Consider the following 21,089-nt stretch of genomic DNA (forward strand, 5'->3'; position numbering starts at 1 on the left):
AATAGAGGAAACAAAGACACCACAAGAAAACTGCAGACCAATATCCCTCCTAAGTATGGATGTAAAAGTCCTGAACAAAACATTAGCAAATGGAATCCAGCAGCATATTAAAAAGAATCAGATGGGATTTATCCCAGGAATATAAGGTTGGTTTGACATCTGAAAATCAGTTATGTAGTACATAGAATAGAAATAGACAGGAGGGGTATTTCTGAGGTAATGCAAATGCTCTAATAATCGATTGTGGTGATGGATTTAGTAGAAATTGCACATTTGAAGCAGCTTAATTTTATGGTATGAAAATTACATCACAATAAGGTTGTTACAAAACATGAGTGATAGGAAGAGAAAGGTCTGGGCTGTGCAGGGTTCAGTGCAGGCGTCCTTGGCAGGGACGGGGCAGAGGGTCAGGCGCAGACGGTCAGGCGGGCTCACAGGTGGCTCTGTGCCACCTCCGTCAGGAGGCGTGGGGTGCGAGACAGGGGAGGTGGGAGGATGCGGGGAACCGCAAGGGGAGCGTGGGGAGGAGCACACAGATTTCGGTACACAGAGGGGTGTGGAGGTGCGGCATGCGGGACGTGGGGGACAGGGCCGCAGCGGGGATGTGAGGACGAAGGAAGGTCCTGCAGGGCATGGACAGGCAGAAGGCGCAGGGGACGTGAAGGATGTGTGGGGTGCAATGGGCGAGCGTGGAGGGACATGCGATGGACATGGAGGAGTGCTAGACGCGAACGGTACCGGGAGTGGGGGTGGGGTTGCGGGCAGGAAGGGCACACTGAGGGGGCAGGGGTCGAGGAGGGCACGGAGCTCCATGGGGGAGCACAGGAGCTTGGGCACTCAAGGGGTTCCGGGGGTGTGCATGGGGTGCGGGGCGTCAGAAAGCAGCCAGCAGTCGCACGCAGCGCAGATAGGACTGGGTAGTCCTAGACCCTCGCAGCTCCAGGCGCCCGGGTGCAGGTGGTGCGGATACTACGTGAGGCGCCCTCAGAACCACCACCTGGCATGTAGTTCTCAGGACGTTCGGATACTGGGGTCACTGCTGCGGTAGGGCACGCGCGGCTGAAAACTAAGGGTGCAGGGCACAAAGTCTCGCCCTGCAGGCCGCTGGCCAGGCTCCACTCTGGGAATGATTCCAGCGTGCGCCAAGAGTGACAGGGCGCACAGCGCACATTGCTCGACCAGGAAGTTAATGAAAATCACTGAATTCTACATTTGCAAACCAGTGAGGTTGGGGGTATGAAAATTAGGCAGTAAAGTTTCTTAAAATCTGTTCTGTTCCAGAAGACTTAGCCCTCCTCTCCTGTTGTCTCAGGTGTGAAATGGGATGTTACCACACAGACTTGCTATTAGATGTGATGCGTTAATGTGGAGGAAACAAGTGAAAAAGGACCCTTTGTCTTTTAACCCAATCTTGTGGATACATTACATGCCCAGGAGAGGTACAGATGGGGAAGCAAAAGAGACTGACAGAGACTGACCACAGACATAGACCCAGGACTGCTGTTTTTATTTTTCAAACATTCTATTGATCACAGTTACTAATGCCTTAAGTATTGTAGTAGCCACTCCCTCCTCCTTCTGAGGTCTCTGTCGTGCCATCCTGAGTAATTGTTTTTTAAGCACTGATCAACCCAGAATGACTTTTATCTTCACAGCTTCTTTCCTGTCTCCCCGTTGGTCTGCTGGCTGAGTCACCTAGGGGGGAGAGGTTCTGGGTATTTAAAAACTTGGTAGGCAATACTTATGGTTGTTTTGGAAGCCCCAGGAATGGCTGACCACATTCTGCACTGCCCTGGCTTACTCTACATCAATCCAGCTTTATTTTCCTCCAGAATGCTTATCAACTACCCAAGTAGGAGTTCACCAACTAATAATAGCGTATGAGCTCAGCTGCTGGTAGTGTAGGAGATCATCTACTACTAGTGTAGGGGCTCACCCACTGTAGGATAGATATGTCATAGATTGTTACCCGTCACTCACAAACATATCAGGGCACCTGCAGGAGCTTGCATGTTCATTGTGGTCTCTCTGGACCTAGAACACTGGGTGGTACCCTGGGGATGCACAAGTCAGCAGGAGTAACCTTTGTAAAGCTGAAAATCAGTCTGTTTGCCAACAGGTATCACTGAAGCTCATTTTTTTTTTCTCTCGACTGGTGGACGGTAGCAGCATGTCACCCCCAAACATCTCATTTGGCATAAAGGTTATGTAACCAAGCAGGACCCTACGAGGCTTTCCTGGGACAGACCCTTCCCCCATATCCTCTGATATCTGATGCACATTTCCTGAGTTTTTACAAATGCTAAAACCACCACTAAATGGAAGAAATTAGCTACTTGATGATCACGATCCCCCAGACCTACTGGAGCCTTAGGTTGATACTGTTAACCACCTGTTACCTCACCATCAACCAATCAGAGAATTGTGCAGGAGCTGATCATGTACCCTGAGATGCCCCCCTCCCTCACCTGGCCTTTACAAATGCCTTGCTGAAACCCTTCAGGGGGAGTTCTGGGTTTTAGAGCCACCCATCCTCCTTGTATTGGCACCTTTACAATAAATGCTGCATTTTCCTTCATCACAACCCGGTGTTAGTGGATTGGATTTACTGCACATGGTCGAGCAGACCCGAGTTTGGTTTGGTAACAATTATTTTGAGCTGGAGGTGTTGAGAAGCAAATACAAGCTCCCTGCCTTTCCCCATCTACCTAAAAGCAGGAAACACATTTACAGAGGTATTCCTGTCCCCTCTCCACAGGAAAGATTTGGAGACAATTCTAATCTCATCAGTTTGGAGACGGCACGGGGCTGGGGTGGGGGGGGGGCGGCGGTGGGGTAGGATCTACATATAACAAACCTTACTAACTAGCATTAGGTACCATTAGTCTACCTGCTGTTTTACGACCTTGGAAGCCTAAAACTGCTTTCCCTGTCATTTCTGCATAAACATTGTTCTTTGTTGAAGATGCTATCTAAGGCAGAGATCTAAGCTGCTGCTCTAAGTTACTCATTTTCCTGGGGTTTCTCCTATGCATGCCTGAGGTATACGTGTCAATAAACGTCTTTGTTTTTCTCTTGTTTAGCTTTATTACAGGGTCTCAGCCAAGAATTCAGAAGGGTTGAGGGCAAATGATTTTTCCTCCCTTACACTTGGGTCCAGCTTTGTTCTAAGGCCACAGCCAGAGGCGTCTTGGTGTCCTCGGGGCAGTTGTGTGCTCATTTATTAAACTCACGAGGCTGCCCCACAGGCTAGGTTTCCAGTGGCCATTGTGGAAGTCCCAAACCTTAAAGTCCAAATCTTGCCAACCAAACACTATGCTCAGATTCTCAACAGGAAGCGAAGCAGTGGGCCCCGTTCCTTGGGAAATCATATGGTAATAATTCCCCAGCCAAAAACATGGCCAGACTCCTGACTCAACTGAGAAAATACTTCCCCCTGTGTACATAATTTGAAGGAACTGTTGCTCAAGATATTCAAAAGTGGTGTATACATAGTAACAATAACAAAAAAGCCCAAGAATGGGAGAATGAGTAAATAATCAAGTAAATGAAAAAGTACTGGCTATTGAACACAGAGGAACATGGGAAATGTTTATCAGGTTATCTGAAAAAAAGGAAAAAAATGCCCACAGTCCCTGCATGACGTGAACACACGTGATCGAGACCATACCTGGGAGTTGCTGCGCTTGTGTGGGCAGCAGCTGCATCCCCGACTTTACCAGTGAGCATCTTGTTTCTGTACCCCCTCCCAGAGGGTGGGCCCCCTGGAGGACTTCCCCACCCCCCCAACCTTAAAGTTAAGGGGACTACAGACAACTGTTTATTTATTTACTGTGAGAATGGTCCTTACAATTAATAAAAATCTAGGGGTGCAGAGACGCCGCATCACACCTTCTTGAGAAAGGTGAAGAAGCGTCAAAACTTAAAGCAAAAACGAACCCTGGACTTTGTAAGCCAGGGCTCTCTGTGGCCTCCCCCGTTCCCCCAGGCAGGAGACTCTGGGTTCTGAGTTCAGGGACCACGCCACGGGCCACTGAAGAGGCACTTGAGAGGGCAACGCCAGCTTGCTCTTCTCAGTGCCGCTCAAATGGAAACAGTGAGGTGTCATTTCTGAGCCTCACACTCACCTCCAGGCCCTCAGACCTCCCAGAACTGAACCTCTGCTCTGGGAACCAGGGAAGAAGCTTTTTCCAGAAGCCCTGAGTGGGCCACGTTCAGGGGGATTTGAGGGCATCTGTGTGTCCTAGTTAGTCAACCACTTTATTCAGTGACTTGCTCCCAGTTCCCTCCCTGTGGCCTTTCCCACATCACCTGTCACCTGAGGACTCTGCTGCACCCCAGTTAATCTGAGGCAACTACATCCAGACACCCCCCCCCCCCACCAGTTTAGACCAGACCCCAAGACAGGCTGGTGGGCTTGGAGCCACCTCTTGGCCAGCAGTCTCACAAGACAGCAGCTTTCTCGAGGTGTGGCCCCGGGGTTTGAGGGGGTGCTCAGACTGCAGCCTGAGAGTTCTGCAGGCCCTGGTGTCTCACCCCAGACTGAGGCTGGGTGGGGCAGGTTGGTGAGGCTCCTGGAACCAGAGCTACCAGGGCCCTAGGCTCAGGGCTCTGCAAAGGACTGTGTGTGATGCACTGGTGAATGGGGTCTCAGCACCTGATGACCTTGGAGAGTCCCCCGAGGGAGGACAGCCCAGCCCGCACACACTCACATGGCTTCCTGGGAGTGGCAGTGACAGAGTTCAGTTTGCTACACGTATCCGAGTGGCATTATGAGTGTTTTCCATAGCTCAGAGGACAAGCGCCCTCTTCTCAGGTTTTTCAAGTGTCTCGCAGACTCGGAAGGCAGGACAAGGAGCTATGAGAGGCCTGCTCACTGGGGAGCCAGCATGTCCCCAGGCCCACCTTTTGGCCTGCAGATGGTCATAGGGGTTGGGCTGCTGGACAGAGGTGAGAAGAGGGCCCGCAGGGTCCCCGAGAAGGGCGTCTCAGGAAAGGTATACAAGAGCGACCCATCGTTGGCACTGTAGAAGGACAGATGTCCAGCCTCGTAGTCCAGAAAGATGCCCACGCGCCGGGGTGGGTCTCGGAGAGGGGCAAAAGCCCGCTCGGAGGAGTTGTAGTAGCTCCCCAGGAACACCAGGATCCAGAACCCGTTACCGGCGAACAGCTCGCCCTTCTCCTTGCGGTTGGCATTCTCTCTGCAGACGCCCAGGGCCCAGCTGGCCCGCTCCCCGACCTCCACCTCCCAGTAGTGGCGGCCCGAGGTCAAGGACTCCCGGCCCAGCACACAAGGCCCGGGGTCGAACCGCTCAGGGCTGTCAGGCAGGGCCTGCCGCAGGTCCCCCCGCCGCACGCTCCTCCTGTCCTCTGACAGTACCAGCTCAGGGTTGGCGGTGTCAGGATCCAGGGTCATGTCCCCTGCAGACAGAACAGTGGTCAACCCTCGAAGCTGTCTGCCCCAGACCCATACAACCTTGCAGTTTGTGACTGCCCACAAACTGACCAAACGCCTTCTCACTTGAAAAGATTCCCTAACCACTTCTAGTTGTATCTTGGACGTTCTAGAAAGCAGTCCATGCTTCCTTGTGATTCATGCCCCTTAGAGCACAGAAGAAAACCCTGAGTGCTTTCCGTGTCCATTCTTTTAGTCCCCAGAGAGAAGTGTGTGTGTGTTCTAGGGCAGCTTTCATCCCAGACTCCACAAACCTGGGGTCCACACGGGTGCTCTGGCACCTGGATGACCCTAGGAAGGTGTTTCCCACCTCTGTTTTTCCTAAATGCATCAGTGAAAAGCCTGGACCTGGCCTTCCCTTAGCCGCTATCTTCTGCCCAATAGCCCTGATCCCTCCTAGTTTCTCATCCCTGAACTGGGAGCCTGCGTGTTGTTCCTACCACAGACCCCCAGCCCACCAGCAAAAGCTCAGGACTGGCACTTCCTCTGGTCTGGAGACAGCGCATGGGATCCCCTCGGTCTCTGCACAACACTCACCTCGGAACCTCCGCAAGGCCTCCACCAGCCCTGGGACCCTGCACACCGTCCTCATCTCCATGGGCACCACCTCAGGAGGCTGCAGCTTCACGTCCTGGACTCTGGAGGGGCAGTGGAGGTGTCACCCCTGCAGTGGGCCCACCTTGAACCCTGCCCACCTTCCCTGGGGAGAGTCCGAAGCTCCTACCTGCGCAGGGTGTCCCTGATATCCTGTGGGAGAGACACACACTGCGTCAGCACCCATCCCCCAGGTGAAGGGCATGAAATGCAGCCAGGCCGGCTGACACCACTCCCACACTGGGACATCTCAGCTGAGACGCCAAACTGCATTTCACATAAACCTGTGGTCCTTATCTCACTTCCTGGGCCAACCCGTCCTCCTTTCAGAACCTCTGCTTCCTGCAGCTTCTCCAGCAGCATTCACTCATCCTTGAGGGCTGCTCCCTCTCACCTCCTAGCTGCCTGCCTAGCCCTCCCACTTTACCGGCCATAGCCCACTTTCCCACAGGAAGCCCCCTGGGCTGGATCCTTGGCTCCCACCTGCGGGCACAAATTGCAGGGGCCAGGAGCTGAGCAGATTCTCAGGGGTAGCACTGGGCCCACGCAGGAATCCCTATGGGAGACCTGTTGGCTTTTTCTCTCAGCACAGTGGGCCCAAACCTTCAGAGAGCTGGGTGGTGACCCACTGGCCTGTCCCCATTAGGGCTCCCAGACAAGCGCTAACAGCAGTTCGTGCAGTTCAGCAGCGGTGTCCACTCCCTGTGTTTCACAGGAAGGAGACCAGCTGGTGAGGACCTGAGAGGTCCAATCAAGCACCAGTCAGTCAGCCTGCTTTGCACAATGCTTCCCCCACTTTCCTGCTCTCCATTCCCATGCCTGGCCTTCCCTTGACACCCCCCACATGCCCACCCCCAGGAATGGGTGCCAGCTCACCTGCAACAGCCCCAGTGCTGGTAGCTGGCAGCGCCCCTCCAGCTCAGTGATGAGCTCGGCCAGCTGGGCGCTCTGCTGTCCGAGCCGGGCCGCGCTCTCCCGCAAGGGGGGCAGCACCTCCAGCTCTTCCTCCTCCAGCCTCTGCAGCAGCCGCTGCTCCTCCTCCACCAGCAGACGGCGCAGCCTCTCAAACTCCGTCAGCACATTCTGCCGCTGGGTCTCCACCATCTTCTGTGGGGGGCAGGGAGGACAGCTGAGGGCCGAGGGCCTGCAGCCACCTTAACCCCCAACCCCGGCTCCCCCACGTCCATCCCTCCCTGACCCCCACTCCCAACCCCCAAACCCACCCTGAGGTGGGTTATACATGGGGTCTGGGGCAGGGGTGCTGCCCAGAAGCACGAGGCTGAATGTGAACAATGGCGTCCTGCGGTGGGGGCCCTCATGCCCCCTGCCCCCACCCACATTGGGTGCCTGGCCACCTGCCTGCCACAAGGAGCAGGTCTCCTCCGCCTGGGCCTGGAACAGCAGTGCATCCTCCATTTGCTTCCGCAGATGCTCCAGGGACTTCTCCAACTTGCCCTACAGGGAGGTGAGCCCAGAGTGACCCCGGCCAGGCCAGGCCTCCAGGCTGGGCCTTATACCTGCTCCCACCTGCCCAACCCCAGCTAAGCCTGAACTCAGCTGGCAGGGAGTAGTTGTGGGAAACTGGGCCTGGGACATGACAGGTGGAGCAAACTCAAATTTGCCAGGAGATCCCTCCCACCACTGCCCTAACCAGCTACTTCCCCTTGCCTGAATATCCTTTCTTCTGTTGTTCCCACCCCTCCCTAATCTCAGGGCAACCTTCCCACAACCCAGCTTCCCACTGCATCACCACCGTCTTTCTTCCAAACCCCTTCGTGTCTCTCTGCCTGAACTGGGCTTGCTGGGTTTCAGCTAACTGCAACGAGCCACAGGATGGGCACATTTGTATCCGGCTCCTTGGTCCTGATTTCAGGCCTATGCCTAACATTTACTTCAACCCACACTTCAACCCTGTTTACGACACACTCGGCACCTGGGAAAGCCAGGAGACCCGAGATGCAGGAGGATCTGAAGGACCATCACAAGAGTGACAGCAGCGCTGGTGGGGATTCCACTATTCCCTCCATCCATGTTCTAGATGCACCAGGGCCCCGGGAGGTTGCGCTATATAGAGCCAGCACTCCCAGGCTGTGCAGATACCAGCCACAGCCCACTGATGGCAGGTAAGAGCAGTTTGCTGGGGCATCTTCTCCAGCATTAAGACAAAGTAAGCACCAATACAGTGAAGGGTCACGCCATCCCAACACACGCCACTATGGCATCAAGATTATTTAGAGCTGAGGTGACTGAGAAACAGCAGATGCAGGAAGAGCTCTCTGCTCTCCTCCCTTTTGCCGAAACGCAGGGCATAAGTTTTCCATGAGAATGATTCCTACCCAGTACCAGGAAGGGGAACAGTCACCACCCAGAGACAAGCTGTTGGCACTGAGATGAGTCTACCTAAACAAACCTTAGTCATATAACCCTGATGTTCCATTACTTCCCCTCAATATACTTCCTTGTTCCTTTCCCACAATTTATTGGCCCTAGAAGCCCAAATCCCCTTTCTAGTTGCTTGTCTAGTTGCTTTTCCACAATTTATCATCCTTTGTTAAAATGGACTATAAGCCCGAGTCTAACCACTTGAGTTTCTCACTTTTCTGTGAAACCCTTGTGCCATGTACAATTTAAAAGACTATTAAAAGTATATGTCCCTTCACCTGTTGATCTCTTTTGTCACTTTAATTTGCAAGCCTCAGTCATAGAACATGACACTGTAGAAGAAAACACTTTTCCTCCCCTATGATAGACAGGATTAAGTGCTACCACATGAGACTTTATCAGGTCAGCTGGGAGAGGCCTCTAGAGAGCTGCTGGTCATTCTCTGCTCTTTTGGTCACTTTCCACACCCTGACTGGGGTACTCAGTGACAGAAGTGCAAATCTGCTAGACTGATGTAATGGAGGGGGTGTTCCTGTATGCATGTTATACCTCAAAGTGAGAAGAAAACCACAAGAATTGTGTCAGGACAAGCCCAGTGATGTGGATCAGGTATAGGTTTATTCTGTTGTCCCAGAGGCTTGCTCTATGATAGTGACAGAGTACTGATTCTAACGTTGACTAAAGCATGTACTTGATGCACCTCAGCAGAAAGACACTACTGGCCATAAAGCAGAATGCAAACCACAGTCAAAAAGTTTGAAAGATGCCACCCAATACCTTCGGTTTCAGAAGCAAACCCACCTGCAGGAATGTAGTAGGCAGCTGGCCAGGTGAGCCAGGTAAGTGTTTGCCTGGAGGCTCTTAGCAGAGAAAGGAGTGCTGGTGTTCATTTGGATTTTAAGGAAATGCAGAGAAACAAGGCACCTCAGCCTGGGCTCAAAGCAGGGCTGAGCCCTGGCTTGTCAGCTGGCAGAGTATCCTACTGGGAAAGCCTGGTGGGCCCTGGCGTCCGCCTCCTGGGGCAATGGCTCTGTCCCTGCATTGATCCCTGCCTGGGGCTCTGCAGCGGCTTCCTGGCTGCCTTCCCATCTCTTCTCACCAGAACTTCAGGACTGACGTCGGCCCCACGGCCCTGGCCTGCCCTGCCCACAACCCCCTGAAGGCTCAGAGTCCTCATCCGTGCACGTCCACCTGGGACCAGCCACCTCTGAGGTTCCCTTCCCACTTTCTCCTCTCCCGGCTCCATCCCTGCCAAAGGTCTGTCAAACCTGCCCAGTCCCCGCCCCAGGCAGCCCTCCCACCGGTTCTGTGGGACCTAGACTTCAGAATGCACTCCCCCTCCCCACGACCAGGTCCCCAGGCCAGCGCCTCACTGGTGGGCGGTGCCCCAGTCCCTCTAGGGTGCCGTTTGGGACAGGCTACACCCCCCTACACACCCCCGAGACCCGGACCAGGTTGGGATCCGAGCCCACAACCTGGGCCAGGATGGGGCCCCCAACCCCCCAGGCCCAAGCCACGTCCCCCCAACCCGCAGCGACGCCCTGCTAGGCCGTGCTCCGCCTGGACCTGCCCACACCTTGAGATCGTCGGCCGCGTCCTGCAGCGGACGCACCCGGTGCGCCCAGTGCTCCCCTGAGCGCTCGCAGGCCGCGCACAGCAGGCGCAGCTCGTCGCTGCAGAAGGCGGCCAGTGGCTCGCGGTGCGCGGCGCACACGCCCTGTGGGACGGGCGACGGAGGGTGCAGGCGCCGCGCCATCTCGGCCATCTTGGCGAGCGGTCGGTTGGGTCGCAGGTTCCTCTGCGGGGACAGCTCGCGGCACTCGGGGCACGCGTACGGGCCCTCGGGCTGGCCCCAGCAGCGCCGGATGCACTCGCGGCAGAAGTTGTGGCCGCAGTCGGTCATCACCGGATCCGTAAAGTAGTCGAGGCAGATGGCGCAGGTGGCCTCCTCTTGGAGGTTGGTGGACAGGTCCGGGGCGGCCATGGCACCGGTGGAACGGAGGAGGGCAGTGTGGTCCGCCGGGTCGGGCGGTGGCCGGCCGCTGCCCGGACTATGGGGAGCGCGCAAGGACGCGGGGTCTCCGGGGACGCGAGGTGCAGGGCACCAGGGAACTCGGGAGCTTCGGAGCGCAAGGGCTCCGGGGTCCAAGGCTGCGCGACTCCTGGGATGCGGAATATACGGCTCCGGGACTGCAGAGGCTCCGGGAACGTAGGGCCTAGGAATACCGTACGCAGGGAGGAAGAGGAGTCGAAGCGGGGACGGAAGTAGGAAGCAGCTGGGTTTTTTTTGTTTTTTCCTTTGGAGCAACCCACTTTAGCTCCGGATTGGCCGTGGCCTGTCACGCGGCCCGCGGGCCGGACAGAATTGGAGGTTGCTCACCCGCTGACCTTGCGTCGCCGCCGCCGCCTGCGCTGCTGCCTCTGGGCTGTTGCGGTGTTGCACGGTCTGGCCTCTCCGTCGGGCCTGGGGAAAGGTGGGGTGCAGGGGCCGGGGCCAGCGGCGTGCCCCGCACGGTCACTGGGCTGTCCGCGAAGCGCAGAGATCGCGAGGACAAGGGCAAGCTGTGGCTGTGTCGTGGGCCCCAAATCGTTTCCCGTGCGCTCCTGGGTGTCTTTGCGCGTCCCCGGGCTGGGAACGGTCAGAACTTATTGGGTGACGGGCTTGGCCCGCAGGGACTTTGGCCTTGTTGGGGTACGAGTACATTGACCAGAATTCAAGGTTTCTGGCAACTGTTACCTGGCTGTTAATGCGTCTGCAACGGTGGGGCTCAGGGGAAGGTGGTGGGGTGGGTCGTGGAGAGGGAGTGAAAAGAAAGGACCCTCTCTGATCCTCACTCTGAATTTTGCCCCTGCAACTTCCCTGGGTAGAAGGGATGGAGGTGGGGAGCTCTGAGGCTTTTAGGATTTCAGCTTGAAAAATCTCTTCACTTTTTCATTTTCCCCCTGTGAAGGACCCAAATATGGAATTTGTGGAGGACAAAGAAGGTAGATATTTGAGGACTTGGCTCTACATATAAAAACCTGAACCATGGAGGAGCCAATGAATGTAACATCTCAAGTGGAGAGTGAGGGACATGGCTAAAGAACACTGCGCCACGCTGTGCCTGGTACATATGTTTTTAGAAACGGACCCACTATGGAAGTTTTCTTTTCTATGAAGCATCTGTAAATATAGCCTCTTAATATTTAACTGCTTTAATCATGATTATATTTCCGCTTTGTGAAACCACCCTGCACAGCCGATGGCTCTCAGCTGCCTCATGCCAGATAAGCTGGGCTGGTGGGCCTTGCTGAGCTGGACCACATCACCTTCTGGAGAAACCAGGGCTGCCCAGGCTCCCCCTCCTTGCGCCGCTGTCACTTCACCCATAGGGTCACTGTAGAGATGACCATCTGGCCCGATTTGGGGGCCCCAAGGCTGAAGAAGGGTTGCAGGAGGCCAGAGAAGGCGGGCTGGGAGTAGGTATGCGGGTGGGACCCATTGTTCACATTGTAGAAGGACACCTCTCCGGCCTCGAAATCCAGGAAGATGCCCATGTGGCTGGGGGGCTCAGTCAGTGTGACGGGTGTCAGGGCAGACATGGCAGGTACATACCTCTTTCCCTTACATAGCTGCACCACCCAGAACCCATTTTCTGGGCACTTGGGGACCCTGCCCCTCCGGCTCACGTTGTCCCTGCACATGCCCAGGACCCACAGTGCATCACCAGTGAGGTTCATGCCCACCTCCCAGTAGTGCCTCCCTGAGGAGAAGGTCTCTTGGCCCACTGCGCAGGGGTAGGCTAGGAACCTGTCCTTGCCACGGGGTGTGCCATCCATCGGGGTGCTCAGGTAGCGCCTCTGGCGGCTCTCATATAAGAGGAGGTAGGGGTATGCCGTGGAGGGGTCGGGCACCATATCCTCTGGAGACAGACCCGGAGTGGAGGGGAGAGAGGGACCTTTCACGGTCAGGGTGGGGAGGGTGAGGCCCTAGCAGGGGCCAAATAATCCCCCATTCATCCTAACCCCCACCCAGGCCTTGCTTTGGCTGAGTTCAGCTGTGAACCTGGAGTTCTGCACAATCCCATACCCCAACTGTGGATATTGGTGGTGCCAAGGAGATGGGGCTGGGGAACCATCTGAGCATTAGGTAGTGTGGTTGAGACCCGCTCCCCATTGGTGGCCCTTGCCTTGAGTGGCTAGGAGCAGAGTGGGGCACTGCCAAGAGCACCTGGGCCCCCACTACTTACCTTGGAAACTCTTGAGCACCTCTATCTGCCCAGCACCCTACAGACGGTCTTCAGCATGGTGGGGCTGGTCTCTGGGTACTGCACGCTCAGGCTGTTCTTCCTCCAGTGGACACAGGTCTCACTGTCCCCTCTGGCCCCACTTGCAGTCCTCCTTGCACCCATCACCTCCTCCACCGCAGGTGGCTACGTACCTGCCCAGGAGGTCCTTCACATCCTTCAAAAGGCGCGGAAGGAGGAAGAGAGATTGGCAAGGTCTCATGAGGGATCTGTGGAGTTGAGCACCCTGTGTCGACATTTGGCCAGTATGGGCTAGAAGGGCTTTATGATGTTTTCCCCCGGCCCTGTTTGCAGTTCCCAGAGTGTAACCCTGTCTTTTGGCTGTACACGGTAAGGTATCTGACTTACCCAAGCCTCCTGCTACCCATCACAATGAATGAGGACACAGGGAAGCTGTCCTGCTCATGATGGACCATGAAGGCATGGGAGACCAAATGGTGTTTTCACCCTGTGGGCCTTGGGCCTTGAGTGGGTCAGGAGTCAGTTTAGTGGGTTGCAAACAGCTTGCTCTTTTTTTTTTTTTTTTTTTGGCGGTACGTGGGCTTCTCATTGTTGTGGCCTCTCCTGTTGCGGAGCACAGGCTCCGGACGCGCAGGCTCAGCGGCCATGGCTCACGGGCCCAGCCCCTCTGTGGCATGTGGGATCTTCCCAGACCAAGGCATGAACCCGTGTCCCCTGCATCGGCAGGCGGACTCTCAACCACTGCGCCACCAGGGAAGCCCACAGCTTGCTCTTTGATAGAAGACAAAGTATTCCCCCAAAGGTAGAGCGAGTATATAGTATTGTCTACACCAGGACACTTACTGGGGACAAAACCCACAGGATGCCAGGATAACAGGCATAAAACTGGATTGACCCAGGCACACTGGGAGATATAGATGCCCTGCATGTGGCATTTGCTTCACTTGTGTAAACACATTCCTGTGAATGTGTATATAATGGCTCACAGTGTGAAATGTATTTTTTTGCTATGGATTCCATCACTCTGCACACTTGATGAGCCAGTTACCCACTTTTTGGCCAACATAATTGCCCCTTCCAGGGCCTCTGTGTGCAGGCCTATCCCTGGCAGGCCAGCTGCACCTTCTCCCCATTTCCATAGCTGGCAGGTGTGATCATGTGACTTGCTCTTGCCTGAGAAGTCACGGGCACCTGTCTGGGCCAGTGTGTCTGTGCCCTGCATCACTGTGGACAACAGCTGCCCTCAGGCCACATCCCTAGGCTATGAAGGGAATGAACACAGGTCTCTAGGATTGGAGCCTGTCATAGACTGAATTGGCCCCTCCCGAAATTCATCTGTTGTGGAGCCCTAACCCCCAGCACCCCAGCATGTGACTGTATTTGGAGATAGGGTCTTAAAGATGTGATTAAGATAATATCAGGTCATTAAGGTGGGCTGTAATCCAATCTGATGATGTCCTTATAAGAAGAAGCTATCAGGGCACAGACACAGAGGGACGACCATGTGAGGACACAGGGAGAAGATGGCTGTCTAAAAGCCAAGGAGAGAAGCCTCAGGAGAAACCAGCTCTGCCCACTTGAGCTCAGACTTCCAGCCTCTGGGAATGTGAACAATAAATGTCTGTTGTTTAAACCACCCAGTCTGTGGTATTTGTTATGCAGCCTGAGCTGAGACGGAGCCTTTCCCGTTGGCCTGAATCTGTTGCCACAGGTCAGCCCACCCTAACCACACCTGAGCCAGAGCTCATGCCCCCAGCCAGGTGAACAGGTGTGCCCACCTCACCTGCAGCTTCTGGAGCGGTGTGCACTCATTCCTGTCCTCCAGCTGCAGTAGCAGCATCTTCAAGGAGTGACTCTGCTGGTCCAGTGAGGCCATGCTCTTATGCAGCTTTGCCACTGTCTCCTCCTCCTCCTCCTTCAGAGCCTGGAGGAGGCCCATCTTCTCAAACTCAACCACGATGCGCTCCCTCCACTCCTTCACCTTCTTCTGTGGTGGTAGTGGTGGGGGTCCTAGGTGAGGTACCGCTCAGGGCCCCACCACCCCAAGTGCCTGCTTTCAGACCCCACCCACCAACCAAACCCACCAGCTTGGAAGGGCTGCTCTGGGGACAATGGCACATCTCTGAATCCCAGTGACCCACAGAAAACCAGCAAACCTGGCAGGCCAGGGGCCACACAGAGGCCCCCTGCACTGTCACTGTAGCATAATTTTACTCTGAGCCCCAAATGGCAACTTCCAAGCATCCGTGTGCCCCCGTGTTCCCTGCATCTCTGAAATGGCCAGTCTGTGCTGAGGGCACTGTTCTCAGCCCTGGTTTGGCAGGAATTCTGTGACCTGGGAAATCATTGCCTTTCTGGGGTCCCACGTTCACATCCACACGGGACAGTGATTCCTACCTCAAGGGGTTCCACAGGTTCAGGAGACCCTGTGGATGCTTTGGGGCCTGGCTGGGCCTTCCCCACCCTGCTCAGCTGCTGCGCGTGGTCCCCAGCACCTACCTGCCATTCGGCCAAGGTCTGTTCCTCCTTGGCTTGCAACTTCCCGGTCTTCATCATTTCCTCTCGCAGCTATCCCATGTTCTCCTCCAACTTCAACTGTGGGGCACCCAAACCATGGGATTTGGGATCAGTGGGCCCCCTGCATGCCCCACATCTAGATGGTGCCCTCTGAAGCTGCATCCACCCCAAAGACCATCCTAATGGGGTGAAGGGGATGGAAATATGCCACCTCAAAATCTGCCCCTTTGGCATGAGGACTATTTTGAGCAGAAGGCAACTGAGAACAGATGCAGAAAGATGCCTTCCAGGGGCTCCCATTACCTGAGCAAAAGCACCTTGCTGGGAATGTTTTATGCCCATGAAGAAGATGGAAGGTTGGTGTTAAGATGGACCTGCACTAATAACCCTTATCGTCCTTTGATTTCCCCCTATATATTTACTTTCTGCTATGCTCTGAATGTTTGTGTCCCTCCCCGCCAAATTCATATATTGAAGCCTTAACCCACGATGTGATGGTAGAGGTGGGGCCTTTGGGAGGTGATGAGGTCATGAGGGTGGAGCCCACATGAATGAGATTAGTGCCATTATAAAAGTGACCCCAGAGAGCTCCCTTGCCCCTTCTTCCATGTGAGGACACAGTGAGAAGTTGGCCATGTATGAACCAGGAAGGGGCTCTCACCTGACTGTGCTGGTGCCCTGATCTTGGACTTCCAGCCTCCAACTGTGAGCAATACATTTCTGCTTATAAGCCACCCAGTCTGTGGTATTCTGTTACAGCGGCCCAAGAAGACTGAGACACTTTCCCCATAGTCTGCCACCCTTGGGAGGCTGAAACCTTTGCCTTTGTCTTGTTGCTTTTCTCCAAATGTATTATTCTTTGTTAAGATTCTAGATAAGCCCAAGTTGTAACTGACCCTTTTTTACTGTTGCTGCAGTGTCTCCCAAGTGACTCGCATCACACGCATGTGTTAGTAAACGGTTTGCCTTTCTCTTTGATTTGTCTTTGTTCAATCTAATTTATGGGCCCCCAGCCAAAGAGCCTCAAGTAGGTGGAGGAGAAAGGCTCCCCTCCTCTTACCTAACAGAGGGTTGCCTGGCCTCCCCACACAGATGGCTGCACAAAGACCAGGGAATGTGGACAGGCCCATGTGGGGACTTTGTCAGTCTGGACTCCTGCATAATCAGAGGTGACACCACGATGGCCTGGCCACCAGCCTGTTTTGTCGTGGAAGTGCGGGGACACTTGGACCTCCCTGCCGTGGCCCCCAGCCCAGGCCCACCTTGTATTCCTGCACAGCCTCCTCAATAGGGACCACCCTGTGGGGCCGGTGTTCCCGGGACTCCCTGCAGATGACGCAGATGGGACTCTGGTCGTCCTCACAAAAGAGTTCGAGCAGCTCCTGGTGCACCTGGCACAGGTCCCTGCTCTGTAGGCTGGGGTGCTGCCGTGCCATCTCGGCCACCTTGGTCAGCAGACTGTTGGGCCGCAGGTTCCTCTGGGGGGATAGCTTGTGGCACTCGGGGCAGGGAAAGGAGCCCTTACACTTTTCCCTCGTTTTCTGGCCTTTGGCCTTCTCCCAGGTCAGCCGGATGCACTCTCGGCAGAAATTGTGACTGCAGGTGGTCATCGCGGGGTCTGTGAGGTAGTCGAGACAGGTGGAGCAAGTGGCCTCCTCCTGCAATTTTCTGGCAAGTTCCACAGCATCCATGGCTCCTGGGGAAGGAATGGAGTGTCCTGCCACATCCTCTGTCTGGAGCTCTGTCTGGGCGCTCCATAGTACTCTCTCAGCATCCTTTTGCAGATGGAGTCTGAACACGGGGTTGTTAGGGTACCCTGACTTATCTTCAATAAGAGGCACAAATGCCTCCCTGGAAGCTGACAAAGACCCTCTCCTTCACCAAACCCCAGTCAGCTTCCGCTGAGCTGTAGGCCTGTCTTTAGCCGGCCCCACCCAGTTTCGGCGAGAATTTCACAGTACTCCCACCATAATATCTGATCTAGTTCCTCATTCCCACCTTTAATGAACACATGTCCCTGACCCTCCTTGGGCAAGAATCCTGTTAGGCCAGTTTAGCAAGAAGCCCCCTCCTCATGGCGCCTCTTAGTGATTTTCCATCACTGAACCCCATCACCCTGCTCCTTGGCTACAGATGTCCAGCTGTCTTGGCTACAATCAGAGATGACCCCCCATCTCCCTCTGCAATTGCAATAGTCTTAAAGAACGTCTTGCGTACGGTTTTAACAAGCACCGTGTTTCTCTTTAACAGAACACCCGCAGAACTAAGGAAAAAGGGAGTTTTAGAGGAACAACACTCTCTCTTCCATTAGGGAGCGGGGTTGACGAAGGTTCTCTCTTTAACCAAACTCTAGCTCAGCCTCCCTGAACTTTCCAGCCAGGCCTTGGGCTTCCATGTTTGTCTCTGCATTGTTCGAGTTTAGCAAGAATCCCACTAGGTGGGTTTAACCAGACACACCCCCCCCACCCCTGCTACTAAGACGTGTCCTCTTAATAATTTCCCGTAACTTACCCCCACCCTACTCCTTGGCTGTACATCCCCACTGGCCCATGCTGTATTCAGAACTGAGCTTCACATGGGGTTCTATATAGAACCCCAGGTTCTATGCTGATCTCTTTCTTCCTATTTCAATAGTCCTGAATAAAATCTGTTTTTACCCCTCTAAATACCATCCAGCTCTGGTTTTCCTTGACAAGGTGCTGTGCAGAAAAGACAAAGGAAGGCTACTGCATGCACACATGCACACAAACACACGTACACATGTATGCACGCATGTTCACACACAGGCACACATACACAAAAGCACATGCAGAGGCACCTACACACGTGTACACACTTGAACACACAGACACACATACACACACACACTCTGGGGTTGGAATACCCATGACCTTATCCAGTGGAGATCCAAATCTTCCCCTGTGCCCTTCACTGGGTAGTTGTTAGGGCTGAGTTAGAGACTGGATTTGAAAAACATCATTTCTGAATTACAAGCACCATCCAGGTTCCCTTTTGTACAATCTGAAACGATGGCGGCTGGATTCCGCAGATTCGTGAGTCCCTGACATTGGTTCACTTTGCCTGGAGCTGTCTCTGTGAAGAGCCTTTGGGGTCAGTCTCTCTGCTTTCAGCTGCCCTTAGGCCCAACCGCTGCCCACCCAACAGAAGCTGGGTGAGAGTAGGGCAGTCTGGTGGGCTGGGGCTCAAGCTCCCGCTCAGGTTTTGGGGGAAGCTATCCAAGGGCTCTGGGTCAGTGACGGTGGACGGGCCTCCTTTGACCCCAGAATGTACCTCTGTAAATGTAGGGCTAAAATAGTTGGCTCCTCCCAAGTTACAACCACCTTCAAAGCTGGGACGGCCAGTCTGCTAAGGGCAGGGGGTGCACGGGGTCCCAACCTGAGCCTCAGCGCCCACAGGGTGACCACCTGCCTGCTCCCTCAAGGGGCTGGTACTCACGGGGGAAAGGGGTGCACGCTGCACCTCGCCTGGAGCCCCCAGCCACGCCTGCAAACGCGGCCCAGGAAAGCCTGCGTTTGCGCGATGGAGACCATCGGGGGGCGGGGTGGGGGGGCGGGATGCAAGGGCGCCAGGGCTGTGGGGCTTTGTGGCGGCAGCAGGAGCCGGGGGCCGAGGGGCGGGGCCCGTTATCAGGGTGCGGGGCGGGGAGGTTTACCTTGGCGAGAGGTTGTCAGCAGTCTGGGGATGGAGGCAGGGTCCTCCTGATGCGCTAGGAGCCGGCACAGAGGTGGGGGTGGGGAGGAGAGGGAGCAGGGCAGGGGGCTTGGTAGCCAAGAGGGGAGGGGAAGAGGTAGATGGGGATGGGAGCCTTGTCCTTGGTGGGGGCGAAGACCGGTGGGGAGGCAGGGGGCGGATCCCGTGTTGGCAGGGACGTGAGGACGGAAGAGGCAGCAGGGGTCAGGCACCCCTTTGGGGAAGATGAAGGGGGTCGCTGGTCAGTAGGAGGCCCCAGGTCTCCTGCAGCTCCCGCAGCTACGCTCTCCCCGCTCAGGCGTGGCTGGCTGAGGTGTGTTTCTTGTTTCTTTGACGTCTCTAGGATGGAGTCTGGTGGTTCAAGGTTCTGCCCTGTGTGTGCCAGGGCAGTGAATGGGGGTGCGGGCCAGGCAGCTTGTTGAATGAAGGAATACTGGTTGCCAATTCGAATTCCCTGGAAGTTCCTGAACCTCCTCTGCATGTAAGGTGATTCTGGGCTGACGATTTCTTTCAATTTAGAAACTAGAATCACAGAATTTTTAAAACATTTCTTTCTCTGTCCTTTTCAAATGTGTGTAAATCTTTTTACGGGCTAAATAAGCCTCTTGGCCCATCTCACATATCAGGAATGATTCAAGGACCCAGGAGCATGTCTGAAATGTAATCATTTCCCAGAGGCCTCACTTGCCATCTGACTTCAAATCACCTTTGATCATAATTGTAGGAGATAATTAGCAACATTACTGAGAAGATATGAAAGTAATAGGTTGTATCCACTCAGCCATAGAAAAGGATGAGGTTCCCTTCCAGCTCTGAAGTCCCGATCAGCGTCATGTTCTGATCGAATGCTCATTCAATAACAAAAAAAAATTGTTTTTTCTCTTCTCTCTTTATGGAGAGGTTTTCTGGGTTGGGAGCAGATTTTGTTGTGTATTATATTTCCCCAATATCAATGTGCAGCAGAAGTAGAGAACTAACGGTGATCAGATTCAGACTCACGTCTTTGCCCAGAATATCGTGTACAGCTGTGGGTGTGGCTGCAGGTACTGCAGAAGCAAAGTTTTGAAGAACTGGAAAGACTGTTAAACCTGCAACAGGGCTGGAGAGCCTTTGGTCACTGTTGAGAATTTGAGGCAGGGAGAGTGCGGATTAGGGCCCAGCATCATCTGTGCAGCTTGTTGGAGGCCCAGTGGGGAGGCTGCTGGTCCCTTATGAGCTTCTACTACTGGCTGTGACACCATGCCACTTGCTCAGAAGGACACATGGACCCAAATGGTCCAGGTAATAGCACAGAGCATGCATCCTCCCAGAGGCAGCTTCTTCCCCACAACACCCCCTATTCTCTTTCCAACGTGGAAGTCAGTGGAAACAACCCAAATGAGAGCGAGCAGAGGGTGTTTATTCATAGCTCTCTGCAGCAAGGGAGATGGCCACCGTCTCTTGGCAGCAATTCAGAGACAATCCGTGGGGTGCGAGAACTTCCTTGTGGAAAAAGAGAAGGTTTCATCTGTGCCCTGATGGAGGTTGTGGGTCTGGGGAACTGGAGCAGCTGACTAGAAGTGGAGTGTCCTGGACTGTCGCTAGAGATAGCAGTCTGATGTCCCACAAGTCTGACTGGCAGCAGGCTGGCTTCCTGGGCTGGTTAATGTAGAGCGTATTTTGGTTTCCTGGACAGGTTTACTATAGACTGAATGTGTGCCCCTAAAATTCGTATGTTGAAACCTAGCCCCTGGGAGGTGGGGCCTTTGGGAGGTTGATTAGGTCAGGAGGGTGGAGCCCTCATCAATGGGATTAGTGCCTTTATAAGAGAGACCCCAGAGAGCTCCTTTGCCCCTTCTATCAGGTAAGGACACAGCAAGAAGATGGTTGTCTGTAAACCAGGAAGCAGGCCCTCACTAGACACCGAATCTGTTGGTGCCTTGATCTTGGATTCCATCTTCCAGAACTGTGAGAAATAAAGTTCTATGGCTTATTAGACACCCTGTCATGGTATTTTGTTACAGCAGTCAGAGCAGATTAAGACAAGACTGCTGCACGTCGTGGGTCAGAGTTCTGTTTTTATATATGATCTGACCAATGTTTGTATGTTCAGTCTCCAACTGGTATGAAGCTGCTGTTAGATCAGGGCTTGTCTGACCGGGACAGAGACCATCTTCTCAGCCCAGTGGTTTCCAGAGGAACAT

At 54.4% G+C, this 21,089-nt stretch overlaps 2 protein-coding genes and 1 long non-coding RNA gene across 5 annotated transcripts; 1 reads left to right on the plus strand and 2 right to left on the minus strand.

The window, feature by feature from the left end:
- Positions 1-1,486: 1,486 nt before the first annotated feature.
- Positions 1,487-10,685, minus strand: TRIM11 (tripartite motif containing 11). Of its 3 annotated transcripts, none has more exons than XM_032627634.1 (6): positions 10,008-10,685; positions 7,409-7,504; positions 6,926-7,153; positions 6,180-6,202; positions 5,993-6,093; positions 1,487-5,421 (listed from the first exon to the last, which is right to left on the minus strand). In XM_032627634.1, exons 1-6 carry the CDS (start codon positions 10,413-10,415, stop codon positions 4,874-4,876), a joined length of 1,404 nt encoding a protein of 467 aa, XP_032483525.1. In that variant the 5' UTR covers positions 10,416-10,685; the 3' UTR covers positions 1,487-4,873. The 3 variants fall into 3 exon arrangements, with proteins under 3 accessions (XP_032483525.1, XP_032483524.1, XP_032483527.1); XM_032627633.1 differs by having other exon boundaries at positions 6,926-7,156; positions 10,008-10,683; XM_032627636.1 differs by lacking the exon at positions 7,409-7,504 and having other exon boundaries at positions 6,926-7,156.
- A 169-nt stretch (positions 10,686-10,854) lies between these two features.
- LOC116751569 lies at positions 10,855-11,621 on the plus strand. Its single transcript, XR_004349296.1, has 2 exons — positions 10,855-11,069; positions 11,383-11,621. It is a non-coding gene; the product is annotated as an uncharacterized LOC116751569 (long non-coding RNA).
- Positions 11,622-11,706: 85 nt separating this feature from the next.
- TRIM17 (tripartite motif containing 17) lies at positions 11,707-16,886 on the minus strand. Its single transcript, XM_032627637.1, is given in 7 exon segments — positions 11,707-12,333; positions 12,661-12,693; positions 12,696-12,760; positions 12,852-12,874; positions 14,462-14,665; positions 15,178-15,273; positions 16,458-16,886. Coding segments are annotated over 7 exon segments (1,395 nt in total). The 3' UTR covers positions 11,707-11,788.
- Between the last annotated feature and the right edge of the window lie 4,203 nt (positions 16,887-21,089).

Source organism: Phocoena sinus, chromosome 3 (genome assembly GCF_008692025.1).
Source record: "Phocoena sinus isolate mPhoSin1 chromosome 3, mPhoSin1.pri, whole genome shotgun sequence".
NCBI classification, from domain to species: Eukaryota; Metazoa; Chordata; class Mammalia; order Artiodactyla; family Phocoenidae; genus Phocoena; species Phocoena sinus.